Raw genomic sequence first — 22,761 nt, forward strand, 5'->3', positions numbered from 1 at the left:
CAATACCCGTGCTGTTCTTGTGACCAGGGGCTTCTTTCTCTTCATCTGCTGAACTGATCTTTCTCTGACCATTTATGCACTCAAGAGGCATGTGAACTCGCATGGAAGCCCCGCATGTTTGGCCCCGCCCACACACTCGAGGTTTGCACCGTCTTCCCGCCATTCACCCACTATGATGGACAGCTCACTCAAGGGACCCCTGCGCCCTTCGGGGCGATTGCATAGTAACACACACATGGTCGCTCAAACTAGTTGATGCTCAAATTCAGTGACTCATTCATTAGCCCAAAAACAATCGTGAGCGTCGTCGAGGCTGGACAGGTGTGCCTTCTTCCCAACTCTACCGTGGAAAATCAGCTGTGATGCTGTATAGAGGCCTTTGCATCCTTGACTTTCACGAGCACAATACCCGTGCTGTTCTTGTGACCGGCAGGGGCTTCTTTCTCTTCATCTGCTGAACTGATCTTTCTCTGACCTTTTATGCACACAAGAGGCATGTGCACTCGCATGAAAGCCCCGCCCCAAATCTGCGGATCCGCAAAATCCGCGGATCGTGGATCCGCAAAATCCGCCCATGCTTACTTGTGACCAAGTAAGGAAAGAGTAAACCAACTGAGGAAATCCTGTGATCCTCGGCTGGTTCTCTGTGTTGTCTTTTGTGGGGCCCGCATATCGTTTTGGGGAGTGTGCGGGCAATTCCTACCCTTTGGGTCCCGTAGGGTAGGGCTGGGTGCACCTTTTCCCTCGGCGTTTAGGACAAAGTGAAGTGTTGCTGCTGCACCTCCCCTGCGGTGTGGTTTTGGCACGCCAATTGTAATGCTTGGAGTGGTGTACAGGTAAGCCTTTTTGCGGGTTGGAAGGCTTCACCATCCGCCGATACACTGTCCTTGAGGCACCGTGCTGCACTCTGAGGGGACGTCCGTGGAGTGCAGGCACGATTGGGGCCCCATGCTCCTAGTGCTTTGGTGTGGGTCTGAGGCGGTCTAGCTGTGCCCGGCTCCTGAATGGGAGGTGTTGGGTATGGCTTGCACAGTGCCGACAGGTGGGGGAGGGGTGCGGGGGGGGGCGGGGGAATTAACAAGGTTGATTTCTGGGGCCCTTGCATAAACGACATTAGCAGCATGCATATGAGGCAGGTGTTGCAGCCCACAGGACATGCCTCCTCCTTAACTATTGCCTGTTTTTGTGGAGGGACCTGTGTTTTAGGCAGGCAAGGTGGGGGGGTTGGGGGCGTCAGTAGTTACCTGTGACTGAACTGCCCAGACCAGCTGGCTTTCCCAGTTCTCTTCCCTGGCACCAATGTACGGCTAGCATATTGTCAGGATTTTACAGATGTACGGCCGAGACAGTCTCCAGGTTTTAAAATTCCTTGGCATTTGCTTAATCGGATTGACTTAATGTAAGTACAATGGGCGGAGAAACTGTTCTTGGAAACGATTAAGAAAAGTTGGAGGCACTCTCAAACTGCCGTATCTTGACACCACATCTCAATGTCGAGGCTAGTGACATTATGCTGGCCTACGGATGGTATTCACACCTGTCTTTTCGTATGGACACCCATCTAGATCACCTGACCCGGGGCCATCTATGGTGCAGCCTAGGCTCCATTTCATGTACTGGCATCATATTGACTTTATTAAACTTTAATAATTTATTGTATTGCATGTCCCATAGCCACAGCAATTGCTTCACGTTTAGACAATCATTTTTGTGCTAGATGGAAGACACTTTATAGACCCAGGAGTCCACTAATCCTCTGAGCATTAGTAAGTAAGGGAGTTTGGGGTCTCAAAGTGAGACGGGAGTTTGAGAGCATTCGAGCAGTGCGGTCACATGGGTCCCTCGCCCCCCCACCCCTTCCCGGCCTGTTCCTGTGGCACCCACATGTGTCCCAGACCTGGGCTGCTCCAGCTCTGGTTCAAGTCTCAGCGGGGCAAGCAAACCAGTGATTCTGGGCGCACCCCCCAATCTCCCTGTGTCCAATAAATAAAATAAAAAAACGTGTGTAATGTAAATGGTCCTCATGGAAAGTGCTCCAATTCCAGCTGGTTGGGTTCTCGCTATAATAAAACTGCACCAATCAGTCCACAAAGGAATGAGGGAGAACACTGATTAAAGGCGAAAGAAGCAAAAGAAAAACTGCCGGTTTAACTCAGCTTTGTGTAAAATTTGTCTTTTCAAACCCCTGAGGATGCCTGGCTGGCAGGTGCGGCACAGCGTCCGCGGAGCCCCCTCAGCAAATCAACCACTGCACGGGTGGACAGTTACGTGACGCAGAGAGTCAAATTCACTAGTTATAGAGCTTAGAGACGGCACAGGTGAGCCAGAAGCGCAAGCAGGTTGAAACCCCAGCGTGGTTGTGAAGGACAGGGTCTGGAGCTGTTCTCTGGCTGTGAGGTGAAGGTTGGGCTTGGAGCAGTTCTCTGGCTGTGACTGCTTTATGTGCTCTCACCGGTGTGTTACTTGAGCACATACATGGCTTTACCTAAAGTGTCCACCCCTTGTGCTGTGAGAGGATCTGTGGATGGGGCGATGTGCGTGTTCTTTTTTTAGGGGGAAAGGGGTGTTTGGGGTGGCGGTAGTTATATAGCAGTAGGTTTGGACTTGATGGGAGTATTTATCTAAGTGCACTTTAGCGTTTGCTTCCAATACTTTTGCTTCCAATACGTTATTCGGTCCTTGTACTTAATGGCTGTCTCTCCACTCTCCTGGTCTAACTGCCCATTCCTTCACCAGAGTTTCTGCTTCTGTCTCTCCCCTCTCTGTGTCATTATGTCCCTTCTTTCACTACAGGCTCCCTATTTTTCACCCAGTCCCTCTTTTTATCCCAGCCTTTTCACTCTCCATCATCTCATCCATTCCGTCTCTTAACGGCTCTCCCATCGGTGATTCACTGCTGTCTCTGTGCTCTCCTTGTCACACTGTCTCTCCTTTCACCTTGTTACACTGTTCCTCCTATCACCAGAGGCTCTCGGCTTCTTAGTTGGCTCCTCCTTTCAACTCTACCTTTTACTATCTTCTAATAGCACTCCTTTCTGGTACTTCATCATTCTGTCCCCCCTTTCACCAGAGGCTCTCTATTTCTCACCCAGTCACCTATTTCATTACAAGTTTTTCAGTCAGTCAGCCAAAAGTACTTTATTCGGTTCATAGCAAAAACCATAAAAGTATACTAAACATCAAAAGTCAAGACCACAATCAAATACAAGAGAAAATTGTGCAAATTTGCAATCAATACAGTACATTATCATAGTTATAAAACATACGCTAACAATGTAGGCAAGGGAACATTTCATTATATGTGAAAATATCATATAAAAAGACCATAAAAAAAGAACAACATTTTAAAAAGAGAATCTTCCAAATTTGAGCAAGCATCGAATCTGTTAAAAACTGGTACAGAGAATTCATATGGACCTTTCCCCTTTAATGGGTCTCTGTGCACTGCCCCAGTATTGTGAGGGGGATAAAAAAATCCCAATTGGAGTACATTAACGTAGTCATGATGAATTCTAACTGATCCGGCCTGCCTCAGTATATCATCAACCAATCTGAGGGACCCAAAACTTATAACAACACAGTCACCTTCCAAACTTTTCTTAGCCTTGCCCACCCAAGGCACCCTTCTTACCATTTTGAAATTGTTATACAAATGATCACCTAACACTGTTTTATTAGACAGGTAGTGAAGGGCTTTATTTTTTAATGAGGTCCAATGTTCGTCATGACCATCCTGGATTTTTGGGACATTAGACAGAATTATTGTATATGGGCATGCCTCCGACGGTAGATGCAATGGCAACTCTCTTTTAGGGGGCGGTGCTAGAGAGTTTAATCTCCCCACTGGACCACAAGGACCTTGCTTCGCTCCCTGCGTAGCTCCCGTAACTCCTAAGGCTGAAAATGAAATATTAGGTACTACAACTGGGGCTGCAGCTTGGGGTACAGGTTGGGAAAATGGGGTCATCATGGAGTCCACCAGGTTGTTGACTAAAGTAGTAACTGCACTCAAAGAGTGAACTACAGGTGGATTAATCCCCGGCAATAGGCCTTTATAATCTTTAAGATATTTTTCAATTACATTAAGTCGGCCGTCTATTTGCTCTAGTTTATCCATTAATGGAGAGGTAAATAACCTGAGCCGTTCATCCATAAGCCTCATGAACTCAGACATCTCTCCCCCCCTGTTATTTTCTACATCCAGAACAGTAATTTCATTTCTTCCTGGACCCCTGTCCTCAGCAACCTGATGGGCGGCATTAGTATCCTTGCGACCCAACCCAGATACGGAACTTATGTTCCTCGGCTGTTTAGCTTGTTGGCGACTACCTTTGGGGGTGTTCTTAGCCTTCCTTTTCCCCGGTATAGCTTTACTACAAATAGCCGTCATATCTGGCCTAGCCCTTTACTGCCCAGTACATGTGACCGTGGGTGAAGGGGCTAGACTAGTTGCCGGAGAAGGAGCAGAAGAAATTGATAGGCTATCGTCTAATACTGACCCATTGGGAACTTGATGGGGGTGCATACAGTCTGGTGGGGCAACAGTGGAGGCAAATATCTCCGGGATTGGTAACGGAGAGACAGCCTGACAAAGTGGATCCAGAGACCATATCTGGATGTAGTGGCGATTTCTTTCGCCACTACAGATTCTGCCCGTTTCAAATAAGCGTCCAGAGTCCCCACACCCCCAGCCCTGGGACACACTTTGAGATTAGTTTTAGCCATAACAAGATATTACACCTTAATGTCAACATTCGTCTCTGAGCACTAAATAAGTCTATATCAATGGCCCAATATAAGGAAAATGTCTCACACCTTGCTTGTAGATGGGTCCATTAATGTTCGACCAGGGATGGAAGGGAGGGGGGCCCAGCCCGGCCTCCTCTGGCCTCTGAGGGCCTAAGAGGGCCCGCCCTTTGCCCGGGCTTAGCCCGCGCGCGGTCCCACGACGCGAGAACACAGCTGCCGATTTAAGCGCCTCCGGGCGCGGTAAGGGGCTTGGTCGGCTTCCGCCGCTCAGTGCTTCTGGGGGCTGTAGTTCGCCTCCTCTCCGCTCGCCTGCCGGGATATCACAGGCAGCAGGCAGCGGAAAAACCAACTCGGGCAGCAAGTGGACCGCGTGGGTCTGAAGCGCAGCTCCAGCTGCAAGGTAAATGCCCCGCAAAGTTTTCTGCTGAGTCCCCCGCTCCCCCTGAACACAGCTGCCGATTTCAGCGCATCTCGGCGCGGTGAGGGGGCGTGGTCGGCTTCCGCCGCTCAGTGCTTCTGGGGGCTGTAGTTCGCCTCCTCTCCACTCGCCTGCCGGGATATCACAGGCAGCAGGCAGCGGAAAAGCCAACTCGGGCAGCAAGTGGACCGCGTGGGTCTGAAGCGCAGCTCCAGCTGCAAGGTAAATGCCCCCCAAAGTTTTCTGCCGAGTTTCTCGCTCCCCCTGAACACAGCTGCCGATTTAACCCCTCCCATGCTGGTGACGAACCCCAGCCGTCACGCCCCGCGGTGGGCGTCTGCTGATGACGGCTGGGGTTCGTCACGGCCCCACCCTCTTCTTTTGTTTACCGCACAGCGGTAAAATCGCGGTCGCAGCGAAGGGGTTAAGCGCCTCCGGGCGCGGTGAGGGGGCGTGGTCGGCTTCCGCCGCTCAGTGCTTCTGGGGGCTGTAGTTCGCCTCCTTTCCGCTCGCCTGCCGGGATATCACAGGCAGCAGGCGGCGGAAAAACCAATTCGGGCAGCAAGTGGACTGCGTGGGTCTGAAGCGCAGCTCCAGCTGCAAGGTAAATGCCCCGCAAAGTTTTCTGCCGAGTGCTTTCATTTATTTATGTTTTACAAAATAAAAAACACAAAAAAACAATGACATTTACGATAACAATAGCTCAAAATAATGTCAGTGCAAGACCTATTGTATTGTAAATGCTTGTTGTTTAAAGTGGACGGTCAGGTCTGTCATGATGGGCACTTTGCCCATTTGGTCCTGCAAGACTTTTTTGTTTAATCTGTATCGCAAACCCACCTCCATAGAGGTATTGCCTGTGTATCTATTCTAAGGTAAGGAATCTGTGGCTAGAATCAGTTGAACAAGTTTTTTACCTTTGATGACGTCTTATCTGGTAGACTCAATGTAGCCGCAGATTGCTTCCAGACCCGCCAATCTTCCCCGCTCTGCAAACTGATTTTATAGGTTCACCATTCTGAGGGCCTTAGCAATACACACAAGTGTGTCAGCATTCTTCATGGCTCTGAGCTTCTGACATGGAAAGTCACAAATATAAACTGATGTCAGCACCATAGGGTGGCGCCTACACAGGCATTGGGATGTCACATTTGGTGCAGATAATGCTGATGCAGAGCCGAACGACACCAACTACCTGCATGCAGGAGCACTACTCATAATTTCCAGATCCAGTCTGATGCCTAGAGAATATGCTAAGCTAAGGAATCTACAGCTAGATAGTCTCTCCCAGATAAGGCTTTACCGAAGGTAAGTAACTTGTTCGTTTAGTTATCCAGCTTTTTTAGCAACAAAGATGCAAGTCCATATGCTTCCAACAGTCCAGCCAAGCACACACAAAAGACATCAAGTTGACCTTCCATATACTTTTAAAAGGGCAACAGGGGCTGCAACTTCACATGCTAGTTGCACAATTAAAAGGTGCATTTTTAGGGAAATGTATATCATTACTTATACACTATTAAATCTTACTCTATAGGTTCCCACTTGTTCAATTGGTGTGTATTGTACAGGAGGAAATTGATGTGTCTATTTATGAAGCAGATAAGGACAGGTATATAGGCCTCAGTCATCAGGGGATAGGAATATTGACGTAAAGAAAAAGCAAAATGCTTGAATGTCCATATAAAGCAAAGCAAATGGAGTATTTAGAACACTTTTAGAGGCATCATTACAAAATGCAGACTTAGTTGCTAGCAACTTCTATTTTTTTAGCAGTGTTTTTGTGTCTGGCAGGTTTTACAAAACAATGCAAAGTATCAAGTAGTTCCAAAGAAATTGACCATTGGGAAGCGGCTGGCACAATGCCTTCATCCTGCATTGCCTGGTGGAGTGCATCGAAAGGCACTCGAGACGTACGAGATCATCTTCAAAATCATTGGACCAAAGCGACTAGCCAAAGATCTTTTCCTGTACAGGTAACACAAATCAGTTCATTAACAATCATTATTATTAGTATTAGTATTAGTTTCAAAATCATTTTCATTAATGTTTTAACAAGACAAAAGTGATAGACAGAGTACAGAGAAGAGATGGATGAGCGCATAGTGGAATTTAAGATACGTGGTGGGGCATAAGGGGGGCAGGAGTGCTGAGACGAGAGACAGGAGCAAGACTGTAAGACAGCCAGTAGAAACAAGAAGTAAGAGGTGGGTAGTAGAGTTAGAGGTAGTGGGAAAGATTAAAGGAGGGGTGAGGTGGGGGGAGGGGGAGGATGTGGGAGCAGGACACAATTGGGTTTGGGCGGCAAGACGGGGGTGAGGTGGGGGTGATGGTGGCATCTAAGTTAGGATTGTTTTGGTGATGAATTTGTCCAAATTGGACCCAATTCTTTTAAAAAAAGAAATTTTAATGTGGTTTTTAGGTAATGGTTATGGCAGTTGTCATCTCCTCTGATAAACTGGATCCATTCCCAATAGGCGTGGACTGAGTTTGGAGATGTCTTTCCATTCAGATAGGACAGCCTTAAGACCTGTTGAGATTAGGATGTCGCATAGAACATGATCTTCCCTGTCCATACTAGTGTGCATTTTAGAGGGGATTTTGCCAAGAGTAATGTATGCAAGGTTGGTGGTCCAGTTTATGTGCGGAATTTGCGAGATGGTTTCACTGAGTTCTGACCAAAACATTTTACAGAAGGTACAGAGAAGAATCGCACGCTGCCGATCACATATCTCTTTCTTGCAGTTCCAGCAGGTTTCTGAATCTCAGAGTTCTAACTCAAAAAGTGTTGCTGGGGTCAAGTTGGTCATAAACGCAGTCCACAGTCTACACAGAGCTAAACAGGGAGTGATCTTGATGGAGGTTAGGTTGGCCCAAATGGATGGCCAGTTTAGTGGCATACTATGTTAATAGTCTGAGTCTTCTAGGAGCAATTCCCATTTATTTTGTATCAATTTCATTGGAGGATGTTGTGGGTGTTATTGTAGAATAGAGTTTGGATGCTATGTGGGCCCCTTTTTGTAATGGCTTTCTTTAGTGTTAGAAAGGTCGGGAGAGCTTGGAGATTTATGTCTGGAAATGGTGGCTTTTATTTTGAGAACTTGGTAGCAGTCTATGTCTTCTAGACCAAATGTTAGAAACTGGGTCTCTAGTTGGCAGAGGTATGCATCCTGTCCAAGTAGGGACCCACACTCTGGTCAGGGTAGATGTAGTGCGCACTAAAAGTGTACCTGTGCTCACCCTCTAGTACCATGGCGCAGAGCAGTACGGCTAAACTAAAGAGGTAATGTGTAAAGTATTTGTGCACACAGTAATACAATGAAAACACCACAAAAGTAATCCACACCAGTTTAGAAGCATAGCCAATATTTATCTGAGTAAAACAAGACCAAAGCGAAAAAAATACACAAGTCAAGATACACATTTTTAAAGATTAAATCAAAATGCGGTGCTTAGCAGTCAATAGCTCCAACTGGGGCTATCTGGCCACGCTTGACCAGGACAAATCCAGAAGTTAAGTCTGAACACAATGGAGCACAGGCCAAATACAGGAGTCATGCAGAACCCCTTACAGTACTTTGGATGCGTCGGAAATTGAAGATGCATGATGCAGAGGAGGTGAGGCGTCGCAGGTGATGCATTGGTTTGTGAAAGCGGTGCAAGGTCTTTGAAACTTTAATGACCAGGTGTGATGTGTTGCACAGAAGAGGTGATGCATCGGTTGCTGGTGCAAGGCCTCGGTTCCTGAAGACTACGCAGTGTTGATGATGCATTGATGTCAACGGCATGATGCGTTGATTCTATGGCGTCGAAGTTGAACCTCTGGGCTGGGGTTGTGTCAGAATAGGAGTGGTGCATCACAGACTTCGATGAAGCGTTGCTCGAGACTCGCACAGTGGCAGTTCTTCAGAGGTGCTCTGGCAAAGTTTGGTTGCGTTGTAAGTCGCAGTTCATGTAGCACGCACTCAGGGAGCGGGACCACGGCTTTGGTGCAGACGGCTGCGATGAGCCACTTCCGAACTGACACTTGGAGTCAATGCTTTGATTTCTTGGTTGCAGCACCAAATGTACCTCCATGGGCCCAGGACTGGATTTGGAACCACTTGGCAGAGCAGTACTTACAACAGAGGAGCTCAGGTGCTGGTAGCAAGATACAGATAAAATATTTGATGTGTCTGAGACTTCAGCAACAGTAGGCAAGCTCAGTTAAGCCCTTGGAGAACCTTAGAAAGCTGGATGCAAAGAGTAAAGTCCAGCCCTCTCACCCCCTGGTAAGAAGCAGCAGGACAACATAGCAAATCAAGCCGCAATGTGGCAGGCCTTCCTGGCAGCACAACCGCTCTTCTGGGCAGAATGATCTAAATCCACAAGTGTTGTGAGTATATAGTGTCAGAGGCACCAGTACTTAAACCAATTTTGGCCTTTGAAGTAGGGAGACTTCAAAGCATGGTCTTTTTAGTGTGCAAGACCCTGTCCTTCCTGGCTCCAGACTCACTACAGGGGGGTGTGCATCTCTTTGTGAGGAGACAGACCCTTCCCTATTCAGCTGCAGGTGTCAACGCCTCCCACCACTCTAGCTAAGGAAAACTTATCAGCCTGGTGATGGCCCATCAGGATATGCAGGGCACATCTCAAATCCTTTCATGGTTAACTGTCTAGAGTGAATTCACAAAGCCAACTGTTATCCAAACCAGACGTGTATTCTAGGGACAGGCAAATGCACAGAATGTTTAAAGTAAGAAAAGGCCAACTTTCTAAGAGTGGTATTTTTAGACCTGCAATGTAACCCAACTTCACCAAAAGATGTGTTTTTATATTGTGAGTCCAGAGACACCAAACTCCAATGTTCTTTCCGCTCTCAGTTGGAAATTATACTTGTAAAGTGTTGCAGTGCAGCTCCAGGTGCTAACCTATGGAAGATGTAGGCCTTGCTGTAGTGAAAAACGAATGTAGCAGTTTTTCACTACCTGTTGTGTGGCGTTTTAGGCTCCGACTGAATTTTCCCGATTCATGCCCTATATAGGTACAATTCACATTGCCCTTATATCACCATAGTATTCAAGCCCTTATTAGGCATAGCCCATGCTACCCAAATACGGGCATGGCTACTTCCACCCGTTCCAAACATCACAACGATTTCTTGGAAAACCAGCTTAAGCAGTCAGGGACTTCCCCTTGCTTGAATATTGATTTCTCCAAGAACTCAGTTACTTTAGAATGAACAACTATTCTACAGGGATTCATTGTGACGTTCATATGCCCGACTTTACATCAAACTATGGCATTCCTAAACACCTTCAAGGTGTAAATATACATTCACTTGCTCTAGCAAGATAAGGTGGTTCATAGCAGTTCGAAGACCTACTTGCTCGACACAGCTCGCTACAGCAAGAGCCGAAGGAAGCGCACTCTCCAGCTGACACACTGATCAAGAAGCTGCCTCTCTCCTGCCGAGAATCCAGCTCCAGTGTTTCCGGCTCCCCTTGCAGGGTTTTGGGAAATCGAGACTGAGATACCAGACCTCCTTCATTCTAAACCAAGGTTTGGAGCTGATTAGAACCTAGAGAAACCTTTGGTAGATTCTTGGCAAAACTAAAAACCTATGCTACACAATACTTACTTCTTCCGGCATACTAGACTTAGGTTTGGTACATTGGGGTAGGCGTATTTTAGAAGCACCAGTTGAGTATTTTAGTCTGTGTATTTATGTATGTATTTTTATATAGCTTAGAAACCATACAATGCTTTTACCGTATTATATTATAATACTATGCTCGCGGTACGCATTATACTTTGCAGTCTGCATAACGATTGTAGCAGTTCACGTCTCTTGCATGAGAAAGAAGACTGTTCCATAAATCTTTTATTGAAAACGCCCGTCTCACTATTTCTCTGCAACTCTGTAGAAACGAAGTATGCACGATTGACTGAGTCAAATACTAATTATTGTTTCCGCGACTCTGAGAGATATATTCTTATTCTTGGGAAACAAAGTTGTCATGTTTATGCAGTTGTCAGAAACGAATCCCTTCTTGTGAATGCGATAAAGTTTCTAGTGACCTCCGAGTTAGCTGGCACACACCAATTAAGTTTAGTATATTCGATGGAGACCTAGTTAACCTCAGTTCTACATCTAATCTACAGGATATATTATTCCAATGTGCTTGTAAAGCTGTCGGTTTTGGTCGCCTAGGATCTCTGTGTGGCCTTAAACATCATACGCTATTTTGTTTTCCTGAAGAGACTGAGACACTGTATATGAATCATTGAAAAGGGTCCAGGCTGTTTTGCCTCTTTCATATCTGAATACATTCAGCAATTAACTCTTCAGTATTTCTGATCCCAAAACACAATAATAATGTACGGTATCGATTAAGACTCTGTGCTCTCTTATTTGTATATTTAGCTCTCCCACCCCCTGTCTGCAATCTTCTCTTCTTAAGCCACTACCAGAAACATGCTAATGCCACCCAACTGGTGGTTAAATTAAATAGGGCCCAACAATTCAGTTTTTTACTGTTTTCAAGCCATCCATGCCGGAACCCATCTCGCTTGGCATGCCTTCAGTACAGCGAAGATTGAACTCCTTATGATCCTCCTGTCATTCTACTTTGGATTCATCCTTCCTACTGTCTTAGACTGACAGGGGTCTGGATACTATTTCTCCAGAAAACCAAATTCAGCAGCCAAATTTGCACGGGTAAACATTCGCGATTATCACCTTGACCTCATTCACGGTTGTAGCCTTCTTCTCACCAGCCAGAATGCAGAGCGTCTCGCACAGAGCCGTCTTCCTACCTGCATTGTGGCAGTGTTGGTCCAATGGTTCTGCATGCTCTGAAACAACGCTCTTTCGGTCTGCAAATAGCACAGTAAACACATCTAATTATATGCACGTACATCAGGGCTCGAGTAGGGGGTCCACGCGGGTAGACGGCGTCCCCCCACTCTTTTCACAGGGTGGACGCCGTTCCACTTTCCAAGAAGCTGGGCCCCACAGAAATAAGCTGAATGTGTCCCGGTGTCATTTTTAGACACCGGGACACGTTCAGTACGTGACGTCATGGGGTAATTTGCATATTGTCAGTCCCCCCACTTCTTTTGATAGGACTTGAGCCCTGACGTACATATATGTGTTCACTGAAACTTTTGTTTTTCTGTTCTTCCTTAATTATTGCCAAACATTTTGTCATTTGGTCTGTATGTTTGTTAAAAAAAAAGTTGTGTGATTCAGATTATTTGAGTATGAAGAGTTAAATCTGACTATGCGAGGTAGGTTTTTGTGCCTTATGTGTTTGCTCATAATGTCTGATGTTTGTTTTCCCGTTGTGATAATTGTGAATTTCGATGTGAGTGTGGGTCATTTATAGTAATGCGATGAGCATGCTAGTCAAAGCAGACTATGACCTCCACTCCGAGTCCCTTGGCAAGTTATCACCCAACATATATATCCCTTGGGGATCTCTGTGTTGAAAGTGTATTTGCCGTGGGACGCATCCACTTTCATCAGACTTAAGTGCCGTGGGTTCAAAATCAGGCGGTTTCTTACCGAAAAGCAAAAGTCAAAACCAACAGTCATGCAGAGTTCTCTCCCTGTGCTGTCAACTAATATTTTCTCATATTTGTATAATTCTGGAACTAGGCATAGAGGACCAAGGAACAAAAAAAAATCAGTGGCATTCATCCTGTCCTAAATAGTACGTGGTGACAGTCTGCCGAGGCTCTGCTTTGGAGTCCCTGTGGTTCTCCTGACTTTAAATGAAAGAGTGAGAACAAATAATAAACAGACAAAGGAATGGAAAGCACCGGGAAATGAAAAAAATGATACAATTGACATAAAAAAAATGTAATGACAAAATACACTGAGGTTAATATAGAATGGCTACTTTTATTGACTAATCATTTTTGTTTTCTTTCAGTTCTGGCCTGTTTCCTCTTCTTACCAATGCAGCGATGTCTGTCAAACCGGCGTTACTTAGCCTGTACGAAATGTACTATTTACCGTTGGGTAAAACCTTGAAACCTGGTCTTCAGGGATTACTAACCGGCATTTTACCTGGCTTGGAAGAAGGATCGGAGTATTATGATAGGTAAGATACGAGACATTTTATAGGATTCTGTCCATGCTAGTATGTTTATATGAGGGACAGAATAAGCATAAAACAGAACGCAGGTCACACGGTGATCTGATTTGAAATAAGAATTTAATTTTTTAAACATTATCATGCACAAAATGTAGTCCACCTGTTGATTCCACCATAATGGCAGACACTCTCGAAAAGGCCGGCTGCTTAAACTCCCATTCTGTGACACCACAAGGGCCCCAGACTTTAAGCAGGAAGGTGAAAAAACAATAGTTAACTGGATTCAAAGAAAATTTAAGTTTTTTTTGTGAAAGGTAAGACCGAGTAAGAAAAAACCATGAGCTGCTCCTCTCAACAAAATATGGGAGGTGGACTCGTGGGATGAAAAGGGTGGTAGAGTAGGGATTAGACATGAGCTTTTATTTGGAGCAAAGGCGTTTGATAAAACCAACACCTGACGAATGATGGGCGTAGACAAGGGGTATTGGAGAGTTAGGTGTGGGTAGGACAGCCTGATTAGATTACTTAAATTATGGGTTACACAATGAGGCAACGTTCCTCTAGTTTTATAAGCCCCCAGTACAGTGGCTAGAGGGGGTGATACCGTGAGTGTAGGATTATTGTCTCGTGATAGTTTTCCAATTATGCCTGTACTGCAAGGTGTTTTCTCTTGTTGGCTTCCTCAATGGCATGTATAGATTGCTTCTTTTATTGTGAGGCTGTTTGCTTTGCCTCCAGTCTTTTCCTGGGAATTCGCTAGTTTTCCTGACTGTTTGTTAACCGAGACTAGTAGTTCTTGGGCATCATATTCCTTGTTCCAGTGCAGGTTTTGCTTCCTTTCCAATGTTATACCCAGATGTTCAGGAAGCGAAATCTTTTTTTCATGGGTTCAGGCTTCCTCCTCTCTTCCATAACCTGGGATACACTGGGAAAAGAGGAGAACCTCTTATTACAGTTGTACATTTGAAGTGGCTGTCTCCTGTAACTTACTCCCTTGTTCCTCCTTTTTTTATTGCAGTTTTATACAGTGCAAAATTGAGCTGAAGGTATCAGAGCGCTTTACTTGAGCACCAGTTACACTACAGACAGACCCATTCATTTTTAGGCTCAGAGGTAGATTAAGTGATTTGTTCAGAATCACAGGATGTTTGAGCCTCCCACCAGATTCGAACCTGGTCCCCCATAAATGTTTGTCATACTTTATATGCACCATGTTTAAGAAGGAACCTCACCCTAGTCAGGGTAATTAAGTAACATACCTAAGAAAACCCCTGCTCACCCCCTTCGTAGCTTCGCACAGAGCAGTCAGGCTTATCCCAGAGGCAACTTGTAACATATGTGTACACACACACACACACACACACACACACACAGAGTAACACAGTAAAAACACTGCAAAAGGACTGCACAGCATTTTAGAAAAATAGCCAATATTTCCTTAATAAAACAAGAACAAAACGACAAACATACACAAGTTAAGATCTACATTTTCAGAGATTAAATAAAGTTGTTGTTCATAAAAATCAATTGATGCACTTGAGCAGGACAAAGAACCTTAGATGCCTCTAAAATTGAAGACTCCTCGCACTTGAAGTCATCGGGCCATTTGGGTAAGTCCCACCACAAGAATAAGTCAAAGTGTTCTTCAACTTCACCTCGTCTATCGGCCGATGAGACGAGGGAGCATAGACATTTAAGGCCTGACTCTTCGGTAGATTCAGCACCTGGGTCGTCTCTGCGCATTCCTGATGTCCCTAAAGTCGGAGTGACCCTCGCCCAATTAAAATAATTTTGTGAGGCTATTCACCTCATATTTGGGTGGTGCCTTTTCCCCCCACTCTTCCTACTTTTTACTCGCTACCTCATCTCTCCGAGGAAGAGAGGAGACTTCACCATTTGGACCCAAAAAGAGCGTAGTCATCTTCCTTGACTGCACACAAGAGTTCTGAGTGGGTGATTAACCTTTCGTGTGATATGTCAGAGTGAAGAAAGGGCAGGCCATGCAGAAGCGGACCATCTCTCGATGGATTGTGCTCTGTATTACAAATCTGTTGGGCATTGGCCAAGAAGCAACTCCCTGAAGGTTTGCGTGCTTAACCTACCAGAGCTAAAGCTGCAACCACTGCATTTGCACATGGAGTTCCGGTCCAGGCCATCTGCCATACAGCAATGTGAGCTTCTTTACACATGTTCATTAAGCTCTATTGCCTGGAGTCAGGTCCGGATGAATGGGCACTTTGCCCGTTTGGAGCGGCAGAACTTCTTAGTGTGAAATTGGTCCGCAGACCCAACACCAGGAGGTTTTGCTTCGGTATCTATCCTAAGGTAAGGGATTTGCGTATAGAAGCCTTTATCAGATGAACAATTTACTTACCTTTGGTAACACCTTATCTTGTAGAGACTTTATCTAGCTGCAGATTCCTTACCAACCCACTCATTCTAACTTCTCTGCAAACAGATTTCTAGGGAGAGGGCTGCTCCACATTCAAGCCCCTAGTTTCCGACACCAGTGGTCCGTGTTCTTCATAGCTCAATACTTCTGGTGTGGACAGTTGCAAAAAGAAACTGATGTCAGCGTGCTGGGGTGGCACCTATATATGTAAATGTAAATGTATGTGTCTTGTAAAGCGCACTGCTGCCCTGAGGCGTCGTGGCGCTGTAGACCGCTGGGGAACCCGTCCTGGCTATCCCTGTGAGATGGTCCCTACTGGGTATATCCAAGGTGAAACCAGGCATCCCCGGCGAATGTGGGGGGCCGTTGTTGAGATGAGGCAAGCTAATGCCCAGAGTTGCCGAGTGTGATCCCTGGTTAGAGTAGGCACCGAGGCGAGAATTATCGAGTCCGCTGACCCTGGTCCACGACCCTGCCGTGTCAGGAATTGAACCCTGGTCCCGGGCCGTTATCTGCTTCTGGGTCTGCCGCCTCTAACCAGTGAGCCACACCACTCCATATAGGCACTGCTCACATCACTTCCGGCGTGGACGGCTCCACACAGATCCAAAATATATCACATACCGGCTCGCAGGGGTACTGCTCACCAAAATATTTTGGCTACATTCTGACACCTGGAGAAAAAAGGTAAGGAATCTGCAGCTAAAATCTTTACCAGATAAAGCAATAACGAAGGTAAGTAAGTTGTTCATCTTTGCACCTGCAGGACAACTTCATTATAGCTTCTCCAAAGGTTTTAAGCCAGGTTATATTAATTCACTGTAAATTTTCACTATAGTTGTTAAAGTATTTGGCACGAAACGCCAACCCTATAGATAGTAGTGTGTAACTTTTCTTTTCCACTATGCATCTATAGACAAGCCTGCACGTCATCAAAAGTGTTTATAAGTGGGACGAGCATAGACATCAGCAGCTGCTTTCAAGGTCCATCCATTTGAAGACTTCCCATCTCGACCAGCCATGCACATTTATTGGCGCTTTGTATGCCACCCATTCTGTCCATTTATTGTACTGAAGACACCAGTGTTTCTGCCAAGTTTTCCAGAAGTAATGTTAGTCCTTAACTAAATTAGTGGAGATAGGGCTGACTGTGCCTTTTCAAACTGTTTCAGACTCGCAATGTTTTCAGTCTGTTAAAGATATAGATATTCTGTTATTGCATGAAAAATGAAAATGTGTTTTCTTGTAGTTAAGACTGGATCTCACATGCCTCGCTTCCTTTGTTATGTCTTTTGGAGTCCATGCCCTGTATTTTTCTTGATATTGTCTGTCTCTGTGCATGATAAGTTTGCAGGTCTTTGTGGGGAATCATAGTTGTCTTTTAAGAAGTGTTGTCACCGTACGAACCTTTCTATATTTTGTTTTATTATTCAGAACAAATACCTTGTTGGAAAAGGTTGCATCAGCAGTAGAACAGTCCGCTTTTTATAGTGCCCTCTGGGGTAGCCTCCTGACTAGTCCTGCTGTTCGGCTGCCTGGAATCACCTATGTGCTTAGCCATCTGAACAGGAAGCTGTCTATGGAGGATCAGCTCTACATCATCGGCAGTGACATTGAGTTAATGGTAAGATGACGCCTATTCTATTAGTTAAGTATTAGTTGTATACTGATCATCGCTTCATTACCCTTGGACATTCATTGGCAAAGCCACTAAGCTGGCCTTGATGTGCTATCATTTGCAAACGCAGGCGTGCACAAACGTGCCTTGAGCAAGCCTGAGGTCACATCAATTAGCACACTAAAGCCTATTGGTTTTGCCACTGTTCTCCTGGCATGTTTAGCAAATGTACATGCTCAGACCTGTTACAACGTGCTAAAACAAAATGGTCTCGATTTACCAAGGGAATTGTATATCTGCACCATTAGTGAAGGGAAGCAGATATCCGACTTTTACCAATTCACAAAATATCTAAGTAGTATGACATTTTTTTTTGGCATACATTTCACTGTTGCGGAATTGTCCGCACAATTTCACGTTGGGGAAAGGACGTGGTGTTTTTCAATTGCGCTAGTTTACAAATTTCTTTACTACACGTATTTAACCAGTGGAGAAAAAACTCTTCCTGTATGCCTCAGGGAAGTATTGTGTGTTCCGATCCTTATCCCTCCGGTATCACTCCAGCCTTTGAATGGTGTACGTCTTCAACCATTACCACGGTTTCAAAAGGTTAGAGAGGAGTTTCTGAATGCATACAAACAGGCATATTTGTGGTCATTCACAAACATACTAGGTGAACCACAATCATGTTACTATCTTTATCCACCTTGCATTGAATTTATATCAGCTTGATTGTACTAAAAGAGAGAAAGAAAGATCCAAAGAGACAGAATGACAGAGAGACAGAATGAGAGAGAGAGAGCGAGAGAGAGAGAAAAAAAAGAGACCAGGAGGATACGAAAAATAGAGAAAGACTGGGAGCGACAGAGAGAAAGACGACAAGATAAAGAAACCTCGAGACACTGAGAAAGGAAGAGATAAAAACAGGGAGACCGGGACAAAGGAAGAGAATTAAGTAGAGACAAAAATATATACAGAGAGTCAGAGACACGAGACTGGAATAAAATGATATAAAGAAAAGGAGAGACAGTTTATCTTTTTATCTCTCTGCCTATCTTAGCCTCTATCGATCTAGATAGCTATTTTTGTCTACATCAGCCTCTACCTGTCTCTTTCTAGGTCTGTCTCTGTCTATACCAGTTTATATCTCTCACTTTGCCCTTATTTCTGTCCCTATATGTGTATTTGTCCTTCTTTACCCCCTTTCTCTCTACCCCTTCCAGCTGCCCTTCGTTCTGCCTCTCAGCATCTAAATCCATTTAAATCTTAATCTGTTCAAGCTTCTGTGGGCCTCAACTGCATTCCGGACTTATTCAGAGGAAGTGCAATCTGGGCAGAAGATAACTCGACATCTGTGGGGAAAGCAGGCTTGGCCATTTCCCGTTTATTTATGTATGCATTTTTATATAGCGCAGACTGCACGGACATTACCCAGAACACTTTACAATAAAACATGTTTCATTACAAGAGATACAATTTACCAAACAGTTGCTAGTTATGATCATTGCAAAAGGCACAAAGTGGCGAGTGGATCCATACAGACAGTTGTTCATTTCGATCGTTACAAAGGAACAGACTTACAGTTGTCAGAGGATTTACGTGGTATAGTTAGTGGCAGCAAGGATAGGTCGAGTGTGACAAGGGTTGTATAGCTAGTCTCAGGGAGGGTACATTGTCATAGAGGAGTGTTAAAACCGTCTTCTTTAATTATGAATATCCACACATAGTTAATTCAACTCTCTTTATTCCTCCTGCTCCGCTCTCCAGCAATAATCAACACTTCACTGAACATTCTAAGGTGAGCTCCACATGGAAGCTACCAAGTACACTGAGAACATGGGGTGTATGGAATATACCAAGATGTACACATATACTAGATGTACAGAAGTATACCACATAAGATTGTAACACATCTTCCCCCCTTAGAACCATTGCAATCAATAAATTCTATTGCTACAGTCTAACATAACATATCTCCCGGAGGAGGATCATTTGTACACAATAAAGTCTTTATGCCAACCAGGTGTCTTGCGTGTTCTTTGGATAGTGGTAAGGTCAGAAAGATGCTCAGAACTGGGATGGTTTTGGGTCTGACTATTTTGTTCCTGTCGAGCCGTGACTAGTCATTCCATGCTCCACATTTGGTCATCATCTAAAATGACCGTGTTTCTTTTGACTGCTGTTATACACATGGGTTTTGAAAACTTACTTTCAGGATTGCTACACCTAGGATTTTTTATGCAAACCCACTCACCCACCTTCCATTTAGGGCTCTTAGTACCATGTTTAGTGTCATAACTCTCTTTGTATTTGCTTTGATGGTTTTGAACTCTGTCAGTAAAAGCGCTCATGTCCCTGGTGATGAGAGAACCTCCCCCTAGCCAATTGGGAAAGAATTTGGTACAGGGTTTCCTCCCTCTTAATGCTGAGAAAGGAGAGACTCCTGTGACTTGGTTGGGTGTGGTGTGGTAGGCCCATAACATTTCCTGAAGACCTTGTTCAATAGGAATGTTGTTGATACTGGCTAACTGAATTCCCCCTTTAACCATGCGGTTCATCCTTTCCACCAACCCGTTAGCTCTGGGACAGTACAGTGGTGAGGTGATGTGCTCTATGTTAAGATTGTCGAGAAACTCTGTCATACTATGGGAAACCAACTGGACCCCATTGTCTGTGACTATGGACGCAGGTATGCCCTCTTTTGCAAAGGTATCCCTCAGAAATTGAATTACTGTTGCAGTGGTTATTTGGTTAACCATTTTAACCACCGTCCAATGTGAGTGGTAATCTGTAAGGACTATGGCAAACTTCTTCACCAGTCTCGGTAAATTAAGTCGACCTATTATGTCGAGAGCGATCTTTTCCCATGGTTTACTAGGAATGGGAAGCGGGTGAATTGGGACCTTCCTAGGTATCTTTGATTTATCACTACTACTGCATGCTTGGCAAAGTTTTACTTTCTCTTCTACTAGAGTGTCCATGTTGGGGAACCAGTACCTCTCACGTAATCTTGCCTTAGTAAAGCTTCTTCCCAAATGACCTTCGTGTACTAGGTCTATAATCTTACTTCTTAACGCTGCTGGTGGAATTAATTTGTCCTTTCTAAACAATAAATCTTTGTCTATGCAAAGCTCATTACGCACTTCCCAAAATTTCCTTGTATCAGCGTTCAATTGTTCCCAAGACTCGGGCCATCCCTTTAACGTGTATGTCTTGAGTTGTGTCATTGTGCTATCAGAGCTCATGTGGTCCGCCCATTCTTTTGAAGAAATAGATGTTAGCTCAATTTTGAGGATAGGGTATTCCTCTACGTCAAATTGCTCCTCTCTATTGAGTGGGCTCCTAGAAAGGAAATCTGCTGCAGTGTTTTGTGTACCTGGCACATATTCAATTTTAAAGCAAAACCCTTCCAATCCCAAAATCCACTTAGCAATTCGTGGTGTGTTACAAGAGTTGTTCTTGGGATTGAACATGAAGATCAAGGGTTTATGATCGGTACAAATACAAAACTGTGTGCCCCACAAGAAGAATTTAAAGTGTTTTACTCCCCAAAAGCAAGCCAACGCTTCTCTTTCAACCACTGAGTAGTTCAATTCCGCCTTGCTTAAAGTACCTGAGGCAAACGCCACAATCCTCTCTTTGCCATCAATCACTTGTGACAGAGTTGCCCCCAACCCTTTTCCGCTTGCGTCTGTGGTGAGGATGGTTTTTCTATTGTGTCCAAAGTTGCACAGATATGGAGCAGAAATGATGTTCTCCTTTATTTCTGAAAATGTGCGTTGGTGTTCCTCTAACCATCGAAATGGAACATTTCTTTTAGTTAGTTCCCTTAGGTTAGCAGTCATTTCCGCAAAATGACTAACATATTTTGCCATGTATTCTGCCAGGCCCAAAAAAGACTTTAGTTCCTCTTTATTGGTTGGTGCAGGGGCATCCTTTACAGCCTCGACTAGGCAGAACTTTGGGTTGAACCCATCTCTCGAGATGCAATGTCCAAGATACTCCACAGATTCCACTCCCAGTTTGCACTTTTCTTGTTTAAGGGTGAGTTCCGCGTCCTTGAATTTGGAAAGGACTTGTCTTAGGTTTTGGTCATGCTCTTCTTCATTGGCACCATAGATTAGGACATCATCCTGAAAGCAAAGTGTCTTAGGTATCCCATCCAGAATGCGTTCCATAATTTTTTGAAATACGGCAGTTGCCGATGCCAGCCCAAAAGGCATGTGGGAGAACATGAAAGTCCCCAAAGGAGTGGTGAACGTCGTTAGTGTTCTGGATTCTTGATGTAGTTCCACCTGATGATACGCCATGGATAGGTCCAACACGCTGAATTGAGTGGCCTTCCCCATGGTACTTAACATCTCATGGATGCGTGGCAAAGGATGTCTTTCAACTAGGATGCTGTTATTAAGATCTCACAGGTCGATGCACATCCTAATGTCCTGGCTATTACTCTTCCTGGCGATAACAATGGGGGCCACCCATTCTGTGCATTCCACCGGTTCAATGATCTTCAATTCTTTTAGTCTGTTTAGTTCATTCCTCAGTGGTTCCCACATCAAGTGGGGAATGGGCCTGGTTTTGTGCACTACCGGCTTAGCATTGTGTCTCAACTTGATTTTATGTTGGTAGTCTTTAAGCAGTCCTAGCTTTTCCGAGAAGACTTCCTTGAATTCTTTAATGATATGCTCATAGTCGTGTCCCGGGTTGGTGCACAGTACTTGTTCCGGATGATTGGGGTCCATTTTAATACCCAATTCCTTCTGGTGACGCCACCCTAATAAGTTAGATCCCTTTTCCACAATGTAAACTTTGTCTACCGTGGTGCGGTCCTTGAAAGCAATTATGGATTTGAGCATTCCTTTCATTGGAATAGAGTCTTTATTATATCCACTAGGATTTATGTCTGCTTTAGCTAGTTTCTTTTGTTCTTGGCCCATTATGGCTATGAAGTCCGAGTAATTCACCAGGGTGTATGGGGAGCAAGAGTCTGCAAACATTTTAATCTTCTTTCCATCAATGTTGACTTCACATTCCGGATATTCTTGTTTCTCCTCCCCCACTTCATTGACTTGTAGAATTATTTTCTTCACTTGGGCCTTGTCTTCTCCTTTGTTGCTCCACGTTTTCTTCGGGAAGCATCCACACAGCCTTGCCAAGTGCCCTTTCTTGTTACACTTCCTGCACCACGTCGATTTAGCTTGGCAATTGGGGTCATTTGCTAAGTGGTTGTTGCTTCCACAGTGGTAGCATTTTAATTTTGAACCTTCTGGATCACTTGTATGGCTTTGTCCAAAATCCCTCTTGTTTTGTGCTTTGTGAGTATCACCTTTAATTTTGCATACTTCATTTTCTTCTTCTGTGTTGTTTATTTCCGCTACTTTGTTCTCTGTGTTGTTCATTTCTTTGATACATACGTCGGTATGTTCAATTGACTTTGCAATTTTAATTGCTACCTGTAGATCTGGTTGTTTATGCAAAAGCTTCTTCTGAATTTCTT

At 44.7% G+C, this 22,761-nt stretch overlaps 1 protein-coding gene across 2 annotated transcripts in view; it reads left to right on the forward strand.

The window, feature by feature from the left end:
* DOP1A (DOP1 leucine zipper like protein A) overlaps positions 1-22,761 on the forward strand; it is a 1,079,867-nt gene that overhangs the window by 132,238 nt on the left and 924,868 nt on the right. For both annotated transcript variants that reach the window (XM_086926553.1, XM_086926552.1), the window contains exons 3-5: positions 6,962-7,143; positions 13,087-13,257; positions 17,078-17,267. In XM_086926553.1, coding sequence (XP_086782679.1) covers positions 6,962-7,143; positions 13,087-13,257; positions 17,078-17,267 — 543 coding nt within the window. The remainder of the gene's footprint in view (positions 1-6,961; positions 7,144-13,086; positions 13,258-17,077; positions 17,268-22,761) is intronic.

Source organism: Lissotriton vulgaris, chromosome 6, assembly GCF_964263255.1.
Source record: "Lissotriton vulgaris chromosome 6, aLisVul1.2, whole genome shotgun sequence".
In the NCBI taxonomy this organism is placed as follows: domain Eukaryota; kingdom Metazoa; phylum Chordata; class Amphibia; order Caudata; family Salamandridae; genus Lissotriton; species Lissotriton vulgaris.